Source organism: Polypterus senegalus, chromosome 13, assembly GCF_016835505.1.
Source record: "Polypterus senegalus isolate Bchr_013 chromosome 13, ASM1683550v1, whole genome shotgun sequence".
Taxonomy (NCBI): Eukaryota; Metazoa; Chordata; class Cladistia; order Polypteriformes; family Polypteridae; genus Polypterus; species Polypterus senegalus.
Genome location: NC_053166.1, coordinates 47,350,031 through 47,373,329, shown reverse-complemented (window position 1 = coordinate 47,373,329; position 23,299 = coordinate 47,350,031). Strand labels below are relative to the sequence as shown.

The 23,299-nt window shown below is 37.1% G+C and overlaps 1 protein-coding gene across 3 annotated transcripts; it reads right to left on the bottom strand.

The window, feature by feature from the left end:
• Positions 1-1,862: 1,862 nt before the first annotated feature.
• Positions 1,863-23,077, bottom strand: zcchc10 (zinc finger, CCHC domain containing 10). Of its 3 annotated transcripts, none has more exons than XM_039775226.1 (5): positions 22,733-23,077; positions 22,356-22,484; positions 16,754-16,915; positions 15,692-15,742; positions 1,863-3,292 (listed from the first exon to the last, which is right to left on the bottom strand). In XM_039775226.1, exons 2-5 carry the CDS (start codon positions 22,370-22,372, stop codon positions 3,010-3,012), a joined length of 513 nt encoding a protein of 170 aa, XP_039631160.1. In that variant the 5' UTR covers positions 22,373-22,484; positions 22,733-23,077; the 3' UTR covers positions 1,863-3,009. The 3 variants fall into 3 exon arrangements, with proteins under 3 accessions (XP_039631160.1, XP_039631158.1, XP_039631159.1); XM_039775224.1 differs by lacking the exons at positions 22,356-22,484; positions 22,733-23,077 and adding exons at positions 17,556-17,719; positions 18,285-18,340; XM_039775225.1 differs by lacking the exons at positions 22,356-22,484; positions 22,733-23,077 and adding an exon at positions 18,285-18,382 and having other exon boundaries at positions 1,864-3,292.
• Between the last annotated feature and the right edge of the window lie 222 nt (positions 23,078-23,299).

Genomic DNA, 23,299 nt, shown 5'->3' with positions numbered 1-23,299 from the left:
GAAAATGCTTCAAAATCATTAATTCAACCAATATTCTGTAGTCTGTGTCCAACTGCCTCAAGCTGCAGCTCTTTTTTAATATTTTGCTTTCAAGTTGTACAGGTTCTCATATTAGTTGGTGTTCATGCTGGAGAACTTATAAGCATTTGTGGTCTGTGATGTTTGAGAGTTTTCTTACATGCAAATCTGTCTTCAGGTCTGAACACAGCACTTCAGTGTGGTTTGGGAGTGGAGATCACCATTAAAAATCCTTCTTTTCTGTGCTCACAGCCATTGTGTGGTAGGTTTGCTTTGGGTTTTGTATTACTGGCCAGTATTACAATCAAGTTTTGCTTGAAATCATAAATTTCTCTATACTGCCTTGATATGGTATGGAATTAAAGGCAGACAAACATTGTAAGGCACATAAATCTCGAGGCAGAAAACCAATCCAAACCATCACAACTCTTGTTCAACCAAAAATGTAAATTTTTCAAAAAAGTTTGGTTTTCATCAAATATGACATTTTGAATCATGGACAAATAACATTTTTTTGCTTTATCTGGCCAGAGCATGGATGAGTTTAGTATTTCTTTCACATTATATTTTATACATTAATTTAATTCACAAAAAAGCGTCATTATCATTCAGTAAAATCTTTGTTCTATTCAACCTTTACCTGATGGTGTGCTCATTAGCTCTAGCAAAGGGACCAGCAAAAATGATAACCTGCATGTGCTAAAAAAACCCCAGAGGCAATGTCAGAAATTAGCATTTTCAACTTTGCAGCACATTCCACATTGACATAATTGTGAAGATGATCTTTGTTACCGTTGAATTATTAACTTCTGTTTGCCAAAAAGTGGGTTTTACAAGCCTTGCACCATGAAGGAAATAGAAATTAGAAAATGTACTTTGGTGAGGGCAGAATGTGCTACCACACATCTGAATGTGTAGCTACCAACATATTTCAAAGTTGTTTATGTTCATTGGTATAAACCCACAAGTCAAACAAAAGGAATAACATTTTTACACAACTAAGGATGATTTCTTTTAAACAAATCATTGGTTCCCATATTGTCTGCTCTCTTTCTTTTTAAAATGTGCGATTTGCACATGTATATGATGAGGCAAACAGTTTGTCACAGCTGAATGAAACGGCTTTTGTCAAAGATTTCATCTACATCATGCCACCTACAGTAAAAAGCTCATTACCACTGAATAGCCGAGTTTCACACCTCACCAATGATTCACAGCTGTCTATGATAGGTTAAATATGAAAACCCATAACTAAAACACAGTAGCAGAAACAGAAATGAAATATGTAATGTACACGTAATTCGCAACATATACAATAAATGTCAAAATGTAACTTTTTATATTAGAGAATTATTTATAATTATAAATATTGCTTGCAGAAATACCTTCCCAAACACTAGTTTTAGTTCAAAATAAATGTACTTAGGTAAAAAAAAAAAAAGATATTACATACACAAATGAATTATACGGTTGTAGTTTTTTCAATAAAAAATTTAAAAAATCATGCATTATATTTTTTAGCACTTCATAAGACAAAATGAAGAAAAATGAAAAAATATCTTAATATTCTATACTTTTTTCAGGGAACATTAAGTTGACAGTACACAGCAACAACAGAAAATATAAATTTACAAGCTGGTTTTAACATTCACATCTTCCATTTCAAGAAAATTACAAAAAATATTTCTCTTCCTTTAAAATGCATTTTTGTTGTGTATGGAAAAAAGCCTTAATATGAGCCTTGAAATGGATAAAAAGACAAAATTTCTAAATCTTTTTTTGGCAAAGCATAACAAACATTAACATGCAGAGCAAAAGAATATAGAAAATATATACAAAAAATAAATAATTATACTTCACCAATGTTTAATGTTAAACAAAATCATAAAATCAGGAAATGAATAATGTACAAATGTGTATAGAATAGATAATAAACAAGTGAGACTTTTACAGATTTCAAAGGGCAATCTTTTTTACAATTTCTTCTTACAATACAAAGATAAATCTCTAATAGTTTAATTACCACAGGTTTATACACTTTTGTGTAAATAAAGATATTTAGTTCATATAGTTCGTATATTGGCCTGTTGTTATTTAACAACACATATTTACCAATGATTAGTGTGAAATAAACTCATTTAATGTCTCTGTCAACCACTCGATTTAAGATTACTAAACAATACCCATTCCATGAATAATTTAACTCCTACCGTTGCTCTTCAAACGCAGCTTTCATTTTCCCTGTAACAGCTAGAATATGGCTTTATTCATACCATGTTTCCATTTAATATTCTACTGTACTTAGAATATAATGCATTTAATGCCTATGTAAGCAGTCATTTTTATTTTTTTTTTTATAAAAAATCTTTTATGTGTTTATTATGAAAATATACTAAAATATGAATTACAGAAAACAGCAGGATTTCCTAAATAAATACCCAATGGCTCTGCGAATACTTTCCAACCTGAAGAGTGCAAACTCTCAAATGACCAATTCGTTATTACAAGTATTATTTTCAGGAAATCCATCTTATAAATTATATAAAGTCTGGCTCCTGCATATCCAGCATCTGTGACTAGACAAAGATGCAGGCACAAAAATCCTGTAAAATGTTATGTTCTCTATCCAAGTGTACTTTCAGCAGGATGATCTCAAAAAATCAATTTAGCTTCTCCTTGGTTTTATGTTCACTAAATTAGCCTTAAACAATATTTGCATTTTCTATGTGATTCATACTAAACAGGAACAATGACAACAATTCTAATTTAGAATAATCAAATACAATTTGTTTTAATTTTTTATACAAAAATAACCACTGCAGCTCTTGTGTTACATCATTAATACTCCAATTAAATCCCCCTAGTGGCTCCATGCCAATTAGTTTTGAAACACTGTCCTTTTAAAAGGTATTGGATGCATTTTGAAAATGAAAAGCAAAAATATAAAAGTACCACTTATGTCCATGATATTTTCTTCAGCTGTTTACTTGCTTACTTGTGCTTCTTTCTTTTCTTTGGTGGCTCCATGTCAGAGCTAATACTACTACTGCTGCCACTGCTGCTGCTGCTATCATCATCTTCATCAAAGTCACTTTCTGTACTGACAGAGCTTGAGGATGATGAGCTGTCTTCACTATCAACGTTACTATCACTGCTAGATACAGAACAGGAAGATTCACTTTCTGAAGATGAGTCGTTGGATGAACTGCTTGAGCTGCTGCTGGTGCTGTTGCTACTACTGCTGCTGCTGCTGGATGAACTGGATTCCTTGCTTCTGAAAAAGAAAAAAATGTATTTCCTTGTTTTGTGTTACACAGTAAAAGGGTTTGCTTAACATAAAAAAGATAGTTTTACATAGTAAAATGGTTTGTTTATTTTTCTTGCCATATGCCTTCAGAAATCAGGGCTAAACATTCCAAAGTCAATGATGAGCAATAATAAATAAATAAATAAAAGATTTAGGAATGTTCACTATAATGCCAACAAAGTGGACCTGGACATGCTTCTCTTTCTTTCTGTGTCCTGTGAAGTGCACAATGTATTCTTTTATCTTTATGACATTTAAACCAAGACTTGATAATTTGCTATTAAATTTATTATTTAGATAACATTTATCTTTTGAAACTGTCCAACTGTTTCAAGAAAAAACACCAAGCATAGGCTGATTACCATAACATAGCAACAGAATATCAATAATTTTCCCAAAACCACTAATCTAATTCATGTCTGCTGGAAACTGGAGCCTTTCCCAGAAGCATTAGTTTGATGGCAGGAAATAACTCTGGACAGAGTATTAACCCATTGCAGGGAATCCTAATGCAAATACAGGGTGGTCCAGATCTAATTATAAAGATCCAGATCGTCTGGATGATTTTGATTTATGTTGGGACGATTCCAGTTCGGCGCAAAGACGATACTTCGTATCGTCAGTTTGCACACTTCTTGATGGTCCGGTATTTTTCGGGAGATTTTCTATGTAATAAACTTAATAAGTTATAACAGAATGAAAATTGCATAATTAGATCTGGACCACCCTATATAAATGGTCAAAGAGAAAGTACAAGACCAATTAAGAGTAGTAATTAGCCTAAATGGCATGTGTTTCGGATGTGAGCATGTTCGTCTAGTGGCAGTCCAGCTTCAATTAGTTTGAGATTTCCAATTTAAATACATGTAGTTTTATGAACCACATTCACTGAAATATCTTATTAGCAGTCTTAGCTAGACTGAAAGGATCTCCTTCAAAATAAATTCAGAAGTGCTCTGAAATAAAAGAAATTAAAAGCAGGCCATTAGAGGAATAATGGTGGTAGAAGTTCAAACAACCATAACCATGAGTATAATAACTTATATTTTTAACTAATAAGAACATTATTAAATAAAACCTGAAACAAAAAATGGAATGTAGTGTTTCAGCCACAGAAATTCCAAAAATTGTCAACTGTATGGGGGGCTAATCAAGTTCAAAAAAGTGATTCATTTGAGGCTTAATACACTTCACTTATCTCCTTTTTCATTACTAGTTTTAGCATTCTCTATGCTCCAAAGGAATGTGCTGGATTTTAAGTATACAACATAAACAGGAAAGACACTGCCATAATACCATGATTTTGAATTAAACCTCTGACATTCAATTCAAAGCATAGTATTATGGCAAAGCCTTTCCTTTTAATTGTTGTATGCTGTTTTTTTTAAGTAACAATTACTAACATCTAAGCAAAAAATGCATGTGTTTTGCATGTTCTGAGCACACTATTGTCTAAATGATATATGGATTAAGCAACATAAGTAATGTGAAAATTATTTTCTTTTTTCAGCACTGACTGCCATTGGGTTCTATTACATCATAAACTTTTTTTTTGTTCTGCTTGAAAACATGAGATTAATTTTTTTTTCTCTTTACAACAAGGGGGGTGAGTAATATAAAAAAATACTTTTGGGTGGCGTTTTTCTTTTTACTGAGAAGGTGTTACAATTTAACTCAACAAATACCTATTACACCTTTTAATTATACAAAAAGGAAATATCATATGCAGAGACTTCCAAAGAATGATACTAGAATATATTTATGAAACTCCTCACAAATAAATAGCCACACAGGATTTAAAAATAAATACTTGCCGATTGTTTATATACGTACAGTGGTGTGAAAAACTATTTGCCCCCATTCTGATTTCTTATTCTTTTGCATGTTTGTCACACAAAATGTTTCTGATCATCAAACACATTTAACCATTAGTCAAATATAACACACGTAAACACAAAATGCAGTTTTTAAATGATGTTTTTTATTATTTAGGGAGAAAAAAAATCTAAACCTACATGGCCCTGTGTGAAAAAGTAATTGCCCCCTGAACCTAATAACTGGTTGGGCCACCCTTAGCAGCAATAACTGCAATCAAGCGTTTGCGATAACTTGCAATGAGTCTTTTACAGCGCTCTGGAGGAATTTTGGCCCACTCATCTTTGCAGAATTGTTGTAATTCAGCTTTATTTGAGGGTTTTCTAGCATGAACCGCCTTTTTAAGGTCATGCCATAGCATCTCAATTTGATTCAATTCAGGACTTTGACTAGGCCAGTCCAAAGTCTTCATTTTGTTTTTCATCAGGGATTCAGAGGTTATTTTCCGGTGTGTTTTGGGTCATTGTCCTGTTGCAGCACCCAAGATCGCTTCAGCTTGAGTTGACGAACAGATGGCCGGACATTCTCCTTCAGGATTTTTTGATAGACAGTAAAATTCATGGTTCCATCTATTACAGCAAGCCTTCCAGGTCCTGAAGCAGCAAAACAACCCCAGACCATCACACTACCACCACCATATTTTACTGTTGGTATGATTTTCTTTTTCTGAAATGCTGTGTTCCTTTTACGCCAGATGTAAAAAAAGTTTAACTTTTGTCTCATCAGTCCACAAGGTATTTTCCCAAAAGTTTTGGCAATCATCGAGATGTTTCTTAGCAAAATTGAGACGAGCCCTAATGTTCTTTTTGCTTAACAGTGGTTTGCGTCTTGGAAATCTGCCATGCAGGCCGTTTTTGCCCAGTCTCTTTCTTATGGTGGAGTCGTGAACACTGACCTTAATTGAGGCAAGTGAGGCCTGCAGTTCTTTAGACATTGTCCTGGGGTCTTTGTGACCTCTCGGATGAGTCGTCTCTGCGCTCTTGGGGTAATTTTGGTCGGCCGGCCACTCCTGGGAAAGTTCACCACTGTTCCATGTTTTTGCCATTTGTGGATAATGGCTCTCACTGTGGTTCGCTGGAGTCCCAAAGCTTTAGAAATGGCTTTATAACCTTTACCAGACTGATAGATCTCAATTACTTCTGTTCTCATTTGTTCCTGAATTTCTTTGGATCTTGGCATGATGTCTAGCTTTTGAGGTGCTTTTGGTCTACTTTTCTGTGTCAGGCAGCTCCTATTTAAGTGATTTCTTGACTGAAACAGGTGTGGAAGTAATCAGGCCTGGGGGTGGCTACGGAAATTGAACTCAGGTGTGATACACCACAGTTAGGTTATTTTTTAACTTTTTCACACAGGGCCATGTAGGTTTGGATTTTTTTTTCTCCCTAAATAATAAAAACCATCATTTAAAAACTGCATTTTGTGTTTACTTGTGTTATATTTGACTAATGGTTAAATGTGTTTGATGATCAGAAACATTTTGTGTGACAAACATGCAAAAGAATAAGAAATCAGGAAGGGGGCAAATAGTTTTTCACACCACTGTATATTTAAAATTATTCACTTATATTTGGGCATTAATAATAGATTCTGCCAATTGTGTAACAGTATACAAAGTTTTGGCAGTATACTGATATTAAATACTTGAGCTGTAAAACATTAAAAATGATCCCTGTATGTTCTTTCTGTATTCTGCAAAAAAAAGAACTACAGTCATTTTATTCCTATGCTCAGGTAGATTTATCTTATTACTTGCTAGCTGTCCCCCGTGCCTGCACCCGCGTAGTAGTGAAACTGGACAAACTTGTCCCGTTCCCCTTGGCCCGCTGCATCTCTCCTGGATTCACGCAAATAAATTGGTAACGCAAGAAATCTATGATACTTGGCGTGATGAGAGAGATTAGAAATTCTACAGCCAATAATGGATACAAATCCATACGTCCAAAAGTATCACACTTTACAAGAAATTTATCTGCAAAACCTTCAAATGCATTTATTGGTTACTTTACTTCTCCGAAGTTCTGCCTGTGCCACGCGCCAGTCCAGGTAAGATTGAGGAGATTAGAAGGCTTAACGCATGGCTCAAATCTTGGTGCAGGGTAGAAGGGTATAGGTTTATGGGGCATTGGGACTCCTTTTGGAACAGATGGGACCTGTTCCCGTGACGGGTTACATCTGAACCGGAGGGGCACCAATGTATTGGGAAGGCGTATGTGTAGGCTAGTCGAGGATTGTCTAAACTAGGGAATGGGGGGGCAGGGAGTTTAGGAAAGGCCAGATTTAGATCTATACATGGAAGAACAAACAATGGTGTAGAAATAAAAATGCATAGTAATGTAAATTTTAAGCAAACACGTAAAGATAGAAGGATTAACACATTAAAAATAGCTTGCCTTAATGCTAGAAGTATCAAAAATAAGGTAAGTGAGTTGGAGTTGTATGTAGCAGAGCATAATTATGATATTATAGCAATAACGGAAACCTGGCTAAATAACAAAGATGGGGATGAGTGTAACATAGAGGGATACACATTTTTTAGGAAGGATAGACAGAACAGAAAAGGAGGTGGGGTTGCTGTTTATGCCAAACAGGGATTAAATGTAAGTCATCTTCAGTTGGATGATGAGCCCCATCTTAGTGAGGACATGTGGCTTCGCCTGGAAAATATTAGGGAAAAAGGTCTCATTTTAGGAGTGTGTTATAGACCACCCAATTCAGACAGTAATTTCAACACACATCTTTTAGTAATATCAAAAGGCAAGTTTACAGGGGATATTATAGTCATGGGGGACTTTAATTATCCAAATATTAACTGGGATAACCTTACAGATGGAGGAGCACAAGAGCAGGAGTTTTTAGAAGTAATCAGCGACTGTTTTTTAACACAGCATGTTAAAGCACCAACAAGGGGTGAAGCCTGTCTGGATTTAGTATTCTGTAATAATCAGGATAGAATTGAGGGTGTAGAGGTGATTGAACCACTAGGGTCAAGTGACCATAATGTAATACAATTCTCAGTATTTTGTAAGAGTACAGATGCAAAGACTAAAATTGTTAAGTTGAACTTTAGTAGGGCTAATTTTGAGCAGATGCGACAAAGTCTAAGTAGGATAGACTGGGATAAGCTTTTAAATGTGGAGACAGTCGAGGAGCAGTGGAACAGGTTTAAAATGTTTTACATGTAATGCAGGACAGATACATACCTAAATTTGGAAGTAATAGGAAACTAAAAAACTCCACGATGGATTAATAAAGATTTAAAAAGAAGTTGCAAAGGAAAAACTGCTGTATAAGGCATATAAGACTAATGACTGCAAAGAGAACCGTGAGCGTATGAGAAATGAGGGCAACCATTAAGAAGGATATCAGAGAGGCTAAAAGACAGTTGGAGAGGAATATAGCAGATAAGGCGAAAGAAGACCCCAAGAGATTCTTTCAGTATTTTAGTAGTAAAAGAACAGTTAAGGAGGAGGTCAAGTTCATCAGGAATAGTAAAGGGAATTAAAAGATACAGACAATGAAATAGCAGATGCCCTAAACTTACATTTTTCTGAGGTGTTTACAAGTGAGCAAGTGGATAACCTGCCAGAGGTAAACACAACTACTAAGGAGGTACTGAGGGATTTGGAAATTGTAGAGGGAGAAGTGCTGCTCAGATTAAATAAGATGAAATCAAACAAATCACCAGGCCCAGATAATATTTATCCTCGTGTTCTTAAGGAGGCTAGTGAGTACATATATAAACCCTTGACACATATTTTTAGGAAGTCACTGTGCACTGGAGAGATTCCAAAGGACTGGAAAATGGCAAATATCATCCCATTATATAAAAAGGGTGACAGGGCAGATCCAAGCAACTATAGGCCAGTAAGCTTAACAAGCATCACAGGAAAATTAATGGAAGGAATTATTAAGGATAAGATTGAGCAACACATGACAAGGACAGGAGTTATTCTGAACAGTCAGCATGGGTTCAGAAGAGGGAGGTCGTGTTTTACTAACATGTTGGAATTCTATGAGGAGGCAACAAAAGGATACGATCAAAGTGGAGCTTATGATATTATTTATCTGGACTTTCAGAAAGCATTTGATAAGGTGCCACATGAGAGGTTGGGCATCAAGTTAAAAGAAGTGGGAGTTCAGGGTGATGTTTTTAGATGGGTGCAGAATTGGCTCAGACACAGGAAGCAGAGGGTGATGGTGCGAGGAACCTCATCAGAACTGGCGATGTTAAGAGTGGTGTTCCACAGGGGTCAGTGCTAGGGCGCTGCTATTTTTAATATATATAAATGATTTAGATAGGAATATAAGTAACAAGCTGGTTAAGTTTGCAGATGATACCAAGATAGGTGGATTAGCAGATAATTTGGAATCCGTTATATCATTACAGAAGGACTTGGATAGCATACAGGCTTGGGCAGATTTGTGGCAGATGAAATTTAATGTCAGTAAATGTAAAGTATTACACATAGGAAGTAAAAATATTAGGTTTGAATACACAATGGGCGGTCGGAAAATCGAGAGTACACCTTATGAGAAGGATTTAGGAGTCATAGTGGACTCCAAGCTATCAACTTCCAAACAGTGTTCAGAAGCCATTAAGAAGGCTAACAGAATGTTAGGTTATATAGCACGATCTGTGGAGTACAAGTCCAAGGAGGTTATGCTCAACCTTTATAATGCACTGGTGAGGCCTCATCTTGAGTACTGTGTGCAGTTTTGGTCTCCAGGCTACAAAAGGACATAGCAGCACTTGAAAAGGTCCAGAGAAGAGCGACTAGGCTGATTCCAGGTCTACAGGGGTTGAATTATGAGGAAAGATTAAAAGAGCTGAGCCTTTACAGTTTAAGCAAAAGAAGATTAAGAGGTGACATGATTGAAGTGTTTAAAATTATGAAGGGAATTAGTACAGTGGATCGAGACTTATATTTTAAAATGAGCTCATCAAGAACACGGGGACACAGTTGGAAACTTGTTAAGGGTAAATTTCGCACAAACATTAGGAAGTTTTTCTTTACACAAAGAGCGATAGACACTTGGAATAAGCTACCAAGTAGTGTGGTAGACAGTAAGACGTTAGGGACTTTCAAAACTCGACTTGATGTTTTCTTGGAGGAAGCAAGTGGATAAAGGACTGGCGAGCTTTGTTGGGCTGAATGGCCTGTTCTCGTCTAGATTGTTCTAATTCTAATTCTAAATTATTAACTCCTGTTGATGTAGATCGTTTTGTCTGTGCCGAAATTCCAATAAGAGAAACCTATCCTGAATTATGGTACAAATTCTTTAAACACATGCCTCACGGATATCATTTCAAAGATTCAGTATGTTGGGAATCCAAAAAATAAAAAAGTGTTTAAATAAATTTCCTAAAGCTTTTGTTAATTCAACACATATGACTATGGCTGGCTTTCCTGATTATCAACGCAGAGAAAATTGTCACGAACAACACACTTATCACGGAAAGAAAGTTGTTAAAATTGTGATGATCATTGTGATTCACTGATTGTACCGTACAACCGTATTTGCTCAAACGATTCAATGGTCATATTAATGTTGAGCATTATGCATTGGTTATGAGTATTAAGTACATCTACAAGTACATTCATAAATGGGGCACGATTGAGTATGTGTGAATGTATCCAAAGAACAGCCTCAGGATGAAGTTCAAGTATATTAAGATACTCGGTACATCAGTGCAATGGAAAGTAGGTGGCATTTAATGGAATTGCCAATGCATGGTTGAAGTCATTCTGTTGAATTATTACCAATTCATTTACCAGGTCTGAATATGATTCAATTTAAAAAATGCGAACTAGCACAAGCTTTACAGGTAGCGAAAAAAACAAAAAATAATTGGCTTATTTTGAACTTAAAAAAAATGACAAATGCAAAAGCATATATGTTTTCTTTCAGTATATGACATTTGACTATTTCTTACTATGGTTAATTACTTGCTGTAATGTAAAATAGTTATATGTATCTTTCATTGTCATACTTAAGTAGAAAAGAATAATTATTTCTATTGTGTAGCTTGAAGCTTATTTTATATATTTATTCAGTTAAGATGATGCATGTTTTGCTATTCTAGTACTCCCGATATGTACATTTCATACATTTTAAAATATACCTGGCGTGAGACAAAATAAACATAGTCAAGTTTCTGAAGTCAAAAACTCATGTGCTCAAGAGGACATTAAAGGCCCGGATCTTGTTTTTCATCTAGGACACTCTCAAGCCCAGACACTCTGCGTCCTCGCTCAGTCTCTTGAAAGCGCCGATCACAATACAGTTGGCAAAGATTAGTGAATCTCTCTTGACCAACAGATGCCCTATAACCGCTGGGCCCAAGACCCTGCCCAACACCCAGTCCATTCAAGCACTGAATAGAGTAGGAGCAAGAACACACCCCTGGTGAACCACAGAATCAACTATGAAAAAAAACACAGAGGTTCTGCCTCTACTTTGCACAGCACTCACAGTACCAGTGTACAGGTCGGCCATTGGAGGGATCCTGCGAAGTCTCAAAATGTCCCACAAGGCAGCTTGATCAATTGAGTTGAACACTTTATGAAAATCGATAAAGGCTGCAAATAAACTCTTCCTATTTGCACTCCATGAGAACCTTCAGTGACGGGATGCGGTCGATGGTAGACTTCTTAGGTGTAAAACCAGACTGCTCCGGTTGCTGTCAGGTGAGCAAGCAATCACAGATCCTATTGAAGATGACCCTAACAAGGACCTTACCCAGCACCGAGACAGGTGTTATCCCCTGGTAGTTGCCGCAATCCAGGCTATCACCCTTCCCTTTCCAGATACGGACAACAAGTCCCGTTTTCCAGTCAGTTGGGGAGATACCCATTTCCCAAATGGAAGTAAAGACTGCTTGCAATGCAAGGAGGACAGCCCATCCAACAGCCTGGAGAAGTTCACCCTATATACCACAGATCCCTTTAGCCTTCCCTACCCTCAGCTGGTTCACCACCTTTGCAATCTCAGTGAGACTGGGCGGTTCACAGCTATTTGGAGAATCAGTGTCAAGCACTTGGGACCCAGCAATATCTAATGTCCTAGCCAGAGGATCAGCTTTAAACAGCTATTCGAACTAGCCAGCCTAGCAGGTCATAACTGTATTGTCGTTCTTTTTTTTTTTTTTTTACCGTGTCCTGTTCGGCTGTGAAGCAATCAGAATTGATGTCTGAATGCTGGTGACTAGCCTTACAGTTTTTCTCTCAGGTGGAGCATTACAGCTTCTGCTAACGTCACGCCTGATACCAAAACTTTATTAGAAATATTTTCAGATGTTTTTAAGATTCGAACCGGACACGGAGACAAAAGTGAAAGAAAAAGAAGAGAGAAAAGGAAGAGATGGAGGTAAAGGGGGAAGGGGGGGTTTTCGTATAGAATAAACAATGAATGAACCAGAATCAGCTTCTCGACCTGCAGAAAGAGAGGGGGGGGGGGGGACACACAAAAGAAAAAAAAAAACCACCACAAGACAAAAACATTGCTGCATCAGCTACATGAAGATATATAAAAGTAAAAATGTTTACTGACAATCACACAGTAATAATTACTAAGGCATTTAGGGCCAACCACAGCCTTAGGTCATGTGCTGAAGAAGTCCAAGTCATACTTATGAAAGCACCATGTGAGCACCTGTGTGCATACGCACGCTTGTATGTGTAAGGTTTCTCTATAGGAGCATCCAATAGTGAGTGTGAAGGGCCACAGACCTGCCCCCAACAATGTGCGGAAGATGGAGGGAGTTCCAAGCACAGAGATCCAGAGGTCACCCCAGAGCGCGGAGCCCCCAGGGAGACTGTCACCAGAGAAGCCCCAACCCCCCCCTCGAGAGGCACAGAGGATCACCCCGGGGCCACAACCAGCAAGCCCCCAGGCCCGCCCGCAGCCGCTCACCCCCAAGTCGGCCGGGCCCAGAACCCAGCAGCCCGGGACCCAAGGGCGACCCACCCCGCCGAGGACCCAACAGAGCCCAGGGACCCAGATCCCATCAGGCAGCCACCGGGTGCGACCAGACAGAAAAGAAAGAAAAAAAAAACAAAAAAATGTGGCAGGGGGAGGGTAGGCAAAGATGTTGTAGCATTGCCAGATGTCCCAGGAGAGGGGAGGAGTCCAAAACCCCACCTGACATATACAGTCACACACAAACACAGTCATACACTCCCTCCCTCATGCTCTCACATACACATACAACCCAAGACTTACAAGGATGTACGCCAGACACCCATTCACACTCCCCATACACACCCTACTAACTCTGGTCCCGGTGCTGCCGTACCTGAGGCACAACCATTCCCGGACGCCAGAGTTAGCCCCGTTCCGCTGGGGTAATAATGAGCAGGCACCCCCGTCCAATGCAGAGCAAAGCAACCCACCACTCCAGACGGCCAGCTCCCACTCCTAGCCTCCAGCCCCGGGCAGCTAACTGAGAACAGAGGTGTAATAAGACTCCAATGTAATGTTGATGTATTGTCGTTCTTAAGGATCGCTGCATCACCATTGCTGACTAAGTCTCTCCCTAAAACAAGACATTTTTCAGTGACACTCTTTGCTTTGTTAGAAGCAGGTATTCTTACACTACAATTTAATGTGGTGCCTTGGTGCTTTTAAAAAATAATACTGAAAACTAAACTCATTTTAAATTAGCATTTGTATTCATGTTTTCAGCTATACATTATAGCACAGTAGTTGTGATTATGAAGGCTCTTGACTTGCACTAAACTAGAAAAAGATTCAGTTTAAATTTGCCTGATTAACAACACCTCCTCCACCAAAATATACAACCAATACTTTGCCACTTTAAAGTGCATTCTTATTTATATCCTTGGATAAAAAATGTGAATATTTTATGGCAAGCTCATCTAATTCCCAGAGCACCCCTTCTATTAACCCTCTCTGTGTCTATTCCTTTTCTCCAGTACTGTTACAACTTTAGGAATGACCATTTTATTCCTTAAACCAGTGATTCTTAATCATAGTTATGGGGTATCTCCTGTGGCTGTAGACTTTAGTTCAAACCAATACCACAATCAGTGAGTTATTATACCTCAGATTGACCAAATTTAATTAGTTGGTCTTTTTGTCCCTCTTGAATTATTCTACATTCGGGAAAGCATAACAGATTTTACATTTATAAAATAATTGTGTTTTTACTAGAAATTTAAATGCTCAATTCTCTTCAATTATTTTCCTACTAATCTCACTTTTTTCTGTGTAGATCAGCATTTCCCAAACTTGGTTCTGGGGACCCCGTGGCTGCAGGTTTTTGTTCCAACCACATTCCTAATCAGTTTTGTACCTGATTAACACTGATCTAATTTAATTAGCTAGTATTTTTTTCTTTTATTCGACATTCAGAAAAACATAGCAGCATGATTTTTACATTTATAAGGCCTTTAGAAATATTTCTGCTTTTGCTGTAGATTTAAATGCTTAACTCTCTTTTGTTGATTTCATTATACTTTGCCCTTTCTCTGCGCACTTTTTCCCCCTTCGTTGTATCTTAATAATGACAATTCAAAACAAGCAGATCAGACACCCAGGCAAACAACACTGAATAATCAAAGGCTGTAACTACTTTAGGGTCAGACCCACTAATTAGTAAATAATGGATTAATTAAACAATTAACACACCTTGGAAAAGTAGAATGAAAATCAACATGAAAATACTGTTAAAAAGAGAAAAAAATACATTACTCCTATATAACTGCTTGGTACATTTAATTTTTTTTTTTTTAGCAAACTTAGTTTTCTAATTTCTGTATTATTCCCTACACACAGAACTTGGGAAATATCAGTTCACTTAATTAGCCCAGCAGTTCAATTAAAAACAGAAGCTGGTTGGAAAAAAAACCTGCAGCGACAGGGGGTCCCCAGAACCGAGTTTGGGAAACACTGATGTAGATGGTGACTTTAATTGTATCCTATAATTAAGAATGAGCATAGCAGTCACTGAGTATAACAGTCACTCTAGAAAACAACACTGAATGCTAAACGGCAGCAACTACCTTCAGTGTCAGACCAATTAATAAATTCTTTAGTATATAATGCATTAAATACACATAGAATACCTGGAAAAGTAGAATGAAAATCATGATGAGGATTTAAAAAAAATGTAAATAAAAAAAAAACCCAATCACTAAATTATCTCAGTGCAATATGTGTAAATACTTGGTACACTAATAGAAACAGACCTTTCTTTTGCAATTTTTACATTGACCACAAAACACTGTAAACAACAGCTTGCTTAATTAGGCTATTTGTCCAATTAAAAACAGAACTTGCATGAACCAAAAACCTGGAGGTACACAGGGTCCGAGTCTGAAAACCCCTCACCTAAGCAATAAATAAACATAGATCTACTGTCTGAACACATTTAATTCTACTTTAACAACAAACTGCAAACTGTCAGACTGCAGACATTTACAAACTTACACAAATGTCAAAAATGTGAAAAGAAAAAACACTAAATACCTTTTCTTCAAATTGTTTGACCTCTTCTCGAATGACAGTTCAGTTCCTGGACTAAAATAAAGAAGAAATTAAAATAAAAATCTATTAATTTACTCTACCATATAAAGTAAATACATTAACAATTAAATATATCAAAGTTATGGTGCTTAATGGCAAACCATCTCAGTCAGCAAGAGTTAAAATAATGTGCAGCTCAGTTTCATGTACTGAGACAACAATGACAAATGTATTTGCTGGAGTAACACATATAAATATAATTCACGAAAGATGCTTTTATTACACAATGGGGCCTTTTTTCCTGAGTCCAAAGGTTAAATAATTAAAAAAAAAAAACACATAAAAATTACTTCAATGACATTTCAGGATTGTATTACTGTGTCATATACCTCAGAGATCCAGGGTCTTGGATTTAAATCATGTGCCTTGTCATTGTTAGTATGGAGTTTTCATGTTTTCCCTGGACCTGTGGGGTGTTTCTTTGCATTCTTCCATTTTCCTCCCACATCCCCAGAGACAATTTAAGCTGAAAAGTGGCTCAAAATATGCCTCATTGCAGATAAATGTGAATGTGTGTATTCCAACTAGCATCCCTTTCGCTGCTATGTCCTGTCATGCATGCAGTGCTACTGAGGCAAGGTCTAGCTGTGACCCTGAATTAGGGTTTTGGAGAATGTGTGTATACACACATACACACGTATTTATGCATTCATTATTGTTAAACATGTGACATTCAAGCAAAAGCATACTTAAGGAGTAAGCGGTGAGTGACTATGAGAATCTGCAATGAATTACACATTTTCCACATTTATTTTTAACAAGCTGAATTCATCAGAAATATATATAACATTTTCTGCACAAATAGCTATTCCCTGCATTCATCTATTTTTAAACATGGAAAAATAGGTAATTGTGCCCACTATAGATTATATCCATTCATTATCATTTTTTACTTGCTTTGAGATATCACTCTGTTGTTCAATGATCAAGAATTACATTTCAAACCACCATTACATTATTTATTTATATTGTCTATACATGAGATGGCATCATTTATATGCTTACCTCTGCAAAACTGGAAATTTTGTTTGGTTTTCTTTCAGTTTTCTTTTTAATTCTATGGTTCTTGATGGTCTATGTAGATATTTCCGCTTACCAGTACATTCATATGTCCAGTGACCAAATTCCAAACATTTCTGACACCTAACACGTTGCTTATCAGTTTCCCTAGCATAAAACAAATGAAAAGTAAACTGTAACTAACAGATATATGATAACAAGTAAACACTACCTCATATATTAACAATTCTAAATCTACTTAATCCAATTCAGATTTACAAGGTCCTAAAATAAATGTCAAAATATTACAAGATACAATCAATAAGTTTGAAATTAAAGTTATTGCTTCACAATAATGTTATGTATTAATTTGCCATGGAAAGTTGCATTGTTTTGTGAATTATTAATTTAAGTTACACACAAAAAAACACATACACACCTACACATTATAATGGAAGTCACTGGGACACTAGGTTAAATATGAACAACATCCTTGAAAACTTATAGTTTAAATGAGTAATGGTTCCGATTTCCGAAAAAGTGCCTTCCAAATTTCTAAAGTATGTATATGACAACAAAAATGAATTGGAATTAATTTGTTTTAGTTGCATATTTTTGTAACATTATTACAGTATTATGGAGAGTGGAAAGAAACAACTATTCAGAAGGGACATATCAGAATGGACTATCATTCATGCAAAACATCATGGCATCTCCCAACTCAGTGTGTGAGATATCTATTTAAGGATTTGCATAAACATAAAGGTCAATAGGTTATGCTGATAATGGGCAAATAGACTGAACAAACCGTGGATCGATGGATGAATAGATAGAATTCAACACAATCTTCATCGTAGAGTGTCTTCCTTGAGTCAAACAGGGTCAGTTTAGTCATATAAGAAGCACCGCTGGAGAACAAGGTGTACAGACTTTATTGTGTACACGAGTGAACCTGTTGCAGTTTCCTTGTAACTGAAAAACACAACTGCTGCTTTACGAGTTGTGGAAATAACGCCGTCTTTTTAACTCCTTGCATTATGTACCTGGCTTTCGGCACCATCGCTGGTATAATCGTTAAGAAATCATCAGTTCAAATTCAGAAATTGTCCGATTTGCTCCGGATTTTGTGCAAACATCTAATACAACGTGTACATTTGTAACGCTTAATATTCTCCATATTACAAAAAATAACTATGAACGGTACTCAAAATACGTTATTTGGTTTACTTTACTTTTAACACGGAGGTAAAAGGTGGCGGTAGAACTGGCTCTCAACATACACGTGAAAACCGATTAAAAAATGGAAAGCACGCACTTTGTGTCTTAAGTACAGAATCCCTACCCTTCCAGAGACGGCTTATAGGAGAACAATATGTATCATTTTAACACTTAGTGATGTGGATGGCATAACGTGTACTTTTTAGTTGTTTTATCAAGTCCATTTTTAGTAAGTGTAAAAACAACCAAGTGTAATGTCTGTCTGAAGCAACCTGAAAGAAACATCTGAAGTATCATCTAATATGGATCATTTACTTACGCCTGTCTACGAGCAAGTATTCTATGCATGGGCGTCGCCATCTTGGTTGCGCGGAACGCAAAGCAGCATGGGCCGATAAAGCGTCACGCATGTGCAACTGCGACCCACAGATAGCGTCATTGCTGTCGCAGGCATAGGCATAGGATTACTAGACGCCGCATGACTAGCAGCATCGTACGTCAACATCGCCGCCATATTGCGAGTGGCACCGCTGTGGAGTGAAGTAATGGATGAAGATGTTTCATGCATGTGCTGCTTGGAATTGTGCAAACCGCTGCACGATCCAAACCAGATCCCGGGGGATTACACTTTATAGGTAAGGCTGGACAATTGTTTTGGTTATATTTGACAATTAGAAAATCCCGTTTTATAATCTTAACTTTAGCTACGTCAGGCTAAGCTAGCAAAGCTATGCATTTATGTGCTCAATTGAGCCTCCAAACAACGTTTTGGCTAAAAGTATTGTCACTATGTAGATTGTTGTTAGCTGTTAATAGCTAAAAAACTGTCCTGTAATGTGTACCGTGCTAATTTGGTAACAGATGGTGTACTGGCATCATATGTTCAAAGCTACTACTTGCTCACATTAAAAAACAAAGGAGGTTAGATGATTCCCTCTGAGGGTACAGTGAAGGTGGTCAAAGTAGCTGAGCGACATTAGGGCAAGCTGTCAGTGTATCTTTGATCAATCAGTTTGTTCAGGTCTTCCACAAACTAAGGCTGCCATATTGCCAAGATTGAATAATCTCAAATTACAGGATCTGAGTGAGTTGGGAGAGAATAGGTGTAATTTATTCAGTGGATTTAGAACAGGTTATTATCCTGGCAGCAGAATTTTGAAGAAGTTGTAAGCAATGGACCCTTTTTTGAGCGATGTCAGATAGAATAGCATTACAGTAATCTATGCATGAGGTGACTTGGGGATTAACCAATACTTCAGCACTGTGTTGCATAAGAACAGGACGAAGTCTAGAAATGTTTCGGAGATGGAAGAAGGCGGTCCGAGAAATGTTACTAATATGGGAGGAATTATTTAATAATAATTATAATTATTATTATTATTATTTAATAATTGCCATTATTAGTGTATAAATGGATATAAATAGCTGCATTTAAACAATTCACCAAAATCTGTTGTATGTAAACGATACTGTTTTAAACGTTATTGTTTTTTCATCAGAAAACCCGGTTTCCACATCTACCTGTATTATTTTAAATGGCACTTTTGCCACTCGCAATATGACGGATGCTCTGACGTATCGTGTTGACTGGGCAACACAGTGAATGCGGCATCTATCTATATATGTCTATGGTTGCAGGTCGACATTGTGGGCATCCCATGAAGTTTACGCGACTGACGTCAAAGGTATGGCAGGCCACTATTGGAATTTAGATGCTTACAATATTGCAATCGTGTCAAAGTGTAATATCTTAAACTAGTGGCGCTCATTACTTTCATGCTATTGGAAACTGACTTCACAGAATATTCGTCAATTAATATGGACACTAATTTGTTCTTGTGCATTACTGTCAAAACCTAACATATAATACAATACAATACAATACAATACAATTTATTTTTGTATAGCCCAAAATCACACAAGGAGTGCCGCAATGGGCTTTAACAGGCCCTGCCTCTTGACAGCCCCCCAGCCTTGACTCTCTAAGAAGACAAGGAAAAACTCCCCAAAAAACACCAGTAGGGAAAAAATGGAAGAAACCTCGGGAAAGGCAGTTCAAAGAGAGACCACTTTCCAGGTAGGTTGGGCATGCAGTGGGTGTCAAAAAGAAGGGGGTCAATACAATACAATACACAGAACAGAACAAAACCTCAATACAGTATACAAATAAAAATTTTAAAAGTACGTAGCAGAATTTAAGAATGGATGACATCACATAATATGATTTAGATTTGTTTATAATCCTGGAGACCTCATCCATCAAGCTGCCTCCCCCATTTGGCCATTTCACAGCTGAAACACTGCAGGGCCAGCCAATCCAATGAAAAATGGTAAATGGTAGATGGCCTGTATTTGATATAGCGTCTAACTAGAGTTCAAGAACCCCCCTAGGCGCTTTACAACACAACAGTCATTCACCCATTCACACACACATTCATACGCTGGTGATGATAAGCTACTATGTAGCCACAGCTGCCCTGGGGCACACTGACAGAAGTGAGGCTGCCGAACACTGGCGCCACCAATCCTTCCGACCACCACCAGCAGGCAAGGTAGGTTAAGTGTCTTGCCCAAGGACACAACAGCTGCATTCTCATGCTGGGAGCCAGGATCGAACCTGCGACCCTCCGATTGCTGGACAACCCGAAAGGACCTCTCTTTCCCATGATTCCAGCGATCATCCATCAGGGATGACTTTACCATAAGCAGGCACAACAACCTGGCAGGTGGGCCATGGCAGCGAGTGCCACATTTGAGTACCGAGAAGAGAAACAGAATAGGTGAGGGTTAGTATCAAATTATAACTATCACGTTACTTATGTTTTAGTGCTAATGACTAACAACATAGATGCAGTATGTACAGTAAATCAGCAGCTCTAGTCAGGATATGCTAAACTGAAGTAGTGAGTCTTCAGCCGGGATTTAAAAGCTGAGACCGAAGGGGCATGTAGCAGGCAGACCATTTCACAATTTAGGGGCCCTGTAACTAAAAGCTCGACATCCCACTGTTATTTTATTAATCCTTGGAATCATAAGCAGACCGGCGTCTTGAGATCTTAATGTGCGCTCTGGTTTGTAAGTCATGATAAGTTCAGACAAGTAAGCCAGACCTTGGCCATTTAATGCTTTATATGTTAAAAGGAGGATTTTGAAATCTGCCCTAAACTTAACCGGGAGCCAGTGTAAGGATTTAAGAACTGGAGTTATGTGTTTGTACTTTCTTGTTCTTGTGATAATTCTTGCAGCAGCATTTTGGATTAACTGGAGGCTGTATAAAGAACAGTTTGAACATCCAGTGAACACCACATTGCAGTAGTCAATCCTACTAGAAATAAATGCATGAATTACATTTTCAGAATCCTGTTTATTTAGAAAACACCTTGATTTCCTAATATTTTTAAGATGGAAGAAACATGATTTGGACAACTTTGTAATATGTGCTTTAAATGACATGCTAGAGTCAAAGAGAACTCCTGAGATTTCGGGCTGATTCAGTAAGGTAGATATACTCCCTTTAAGAGACCCTCATCTTTTTATACAGTACTGCAGAGTACATTATATACCTACAGAATCGTATTATGGCCATGATGAAGAAGAAAAAATACGGACACAGTGAAGAAAAAAAACTATATGTTGAGAATAAATTCGACATGTTGACTTTATTCTCAACATTTCCACTTTAATCTCGATGCTCATGATGAGAATAAAGTTGACATTGACTTTATTCTTGACATTTCTGCTTTAATCTCGCCGTTTATACTGAGATTAAAGTCGACATGGGTCCGTGTACTTTTTGGTATTTGAAATTTCATTTTGAAAGCAATAACAAAAACGAAAGGAATTTTCAGATTTAGATTTTTGATTAAAGAATAAAATGAGGGAAAATAAGGTATTTTTTAATTCTATGGTAAAAAATAGCAGTCATAAACTTTAAATTACACATACTTTTCTGTATTTATTTGTGATTCAAATAATGAAAGTGTAATAGCTCAAAAACAACAAAACAGATGCATTTTCGTTGTCTGAAACCAGAAGTACTTCTTCTGTGTGATTTTTGACACACGTGCGAACAGACCTCCTCACAACACATTGATCGACAACCTTGAAGTTACACTGGCATCAGCATTGGATGGACCATTAAGTTGTTTTTGTGCCCCATGTATTAAGCATGGTATGGTGTGGGGTTAAGATTCTGAGCTCCCTTAAAAAATTACAAGAATAAATGACAGCTAATAGGATAAAGACAGATTTTATCATAAGATGGAGAAATGTCAACTAATTCAAACTTTGTATTCGGTAAAACAGAATTACCATTACAGGTTTTATGTCACAAATATGATTTAAACAGCTTTTGAATACAGTTCTGGCAGAAGATTACTGAATAACATACTTGTCATCTTGCTTCATGATAGGGTTGATGCTCTTCTCTTAAAATTGACCCAATTCGTCCCTCTGCAGCATGTATCCCTTTTGTAGACAGATAACCCTTCATCATTTTGAGGCCATATGTTGGGCCCACCTGTTTAAAATAAAGTTCATGCTAGAATAGCAAATGGTAAAGTAGCTTATTCTAAAACCAAATGTGTAACACTAAAACATTATTGTGCTAATTAACTGTACTAATATCAGTGACAGACATCTTTTAAATAACAATCCACCACCTACAAGATGCATGAACACACGCACACACAGTCACAGAATTAACCCCACTAACCCCAGTTAAGACAAGCAGACACAATCAAATGGTGTAGGAAGAGAGTACCTTACCTTATTTATATAGCTTTTGTCACCCCTATCTCCAAATGTGTGTCAGAGAGTCGACAATCCGAGATTGCCTCAGCATAAAACTTTCTAACATTTCTCACAGAAAACCCTCTCGCTTCTACGTGTTCATATGACAGACGCTCAGATATAATTTTCGATGACAGGCCTTGTTTTGCCATCTCTAAAGTCACGTCTGAGTACTGTTTCAACGTCATGATGATGGTCCAATCTACACACTAGTGACCAGTGTTTGCTGCAAATGACGCCTTATTTGACCAGGTTGTTGACCTACAAAAACTCCCGGTTCAGATAAAATAAATAAAGGGCGTTTTCTCTTTCTTGCTTCTTGCATTTTTCTTTTCTGATGTGCGAAAGAACAAAAGGAAAAAAGTAATTGTTTTATGTTTTTCATTTTTCCCTTTCAAGTTAAAAATCAAATAAGTGTCTCTTTTTCTTTTTTAAATGATATTTTCTGAATTTGTCATTAAAGTAGAACATCGTAAACTAAACTTCATCTTAAAATGAATATTTAATTTACTAGATTTTCTCAAACCCCGTCATAAGGTAATG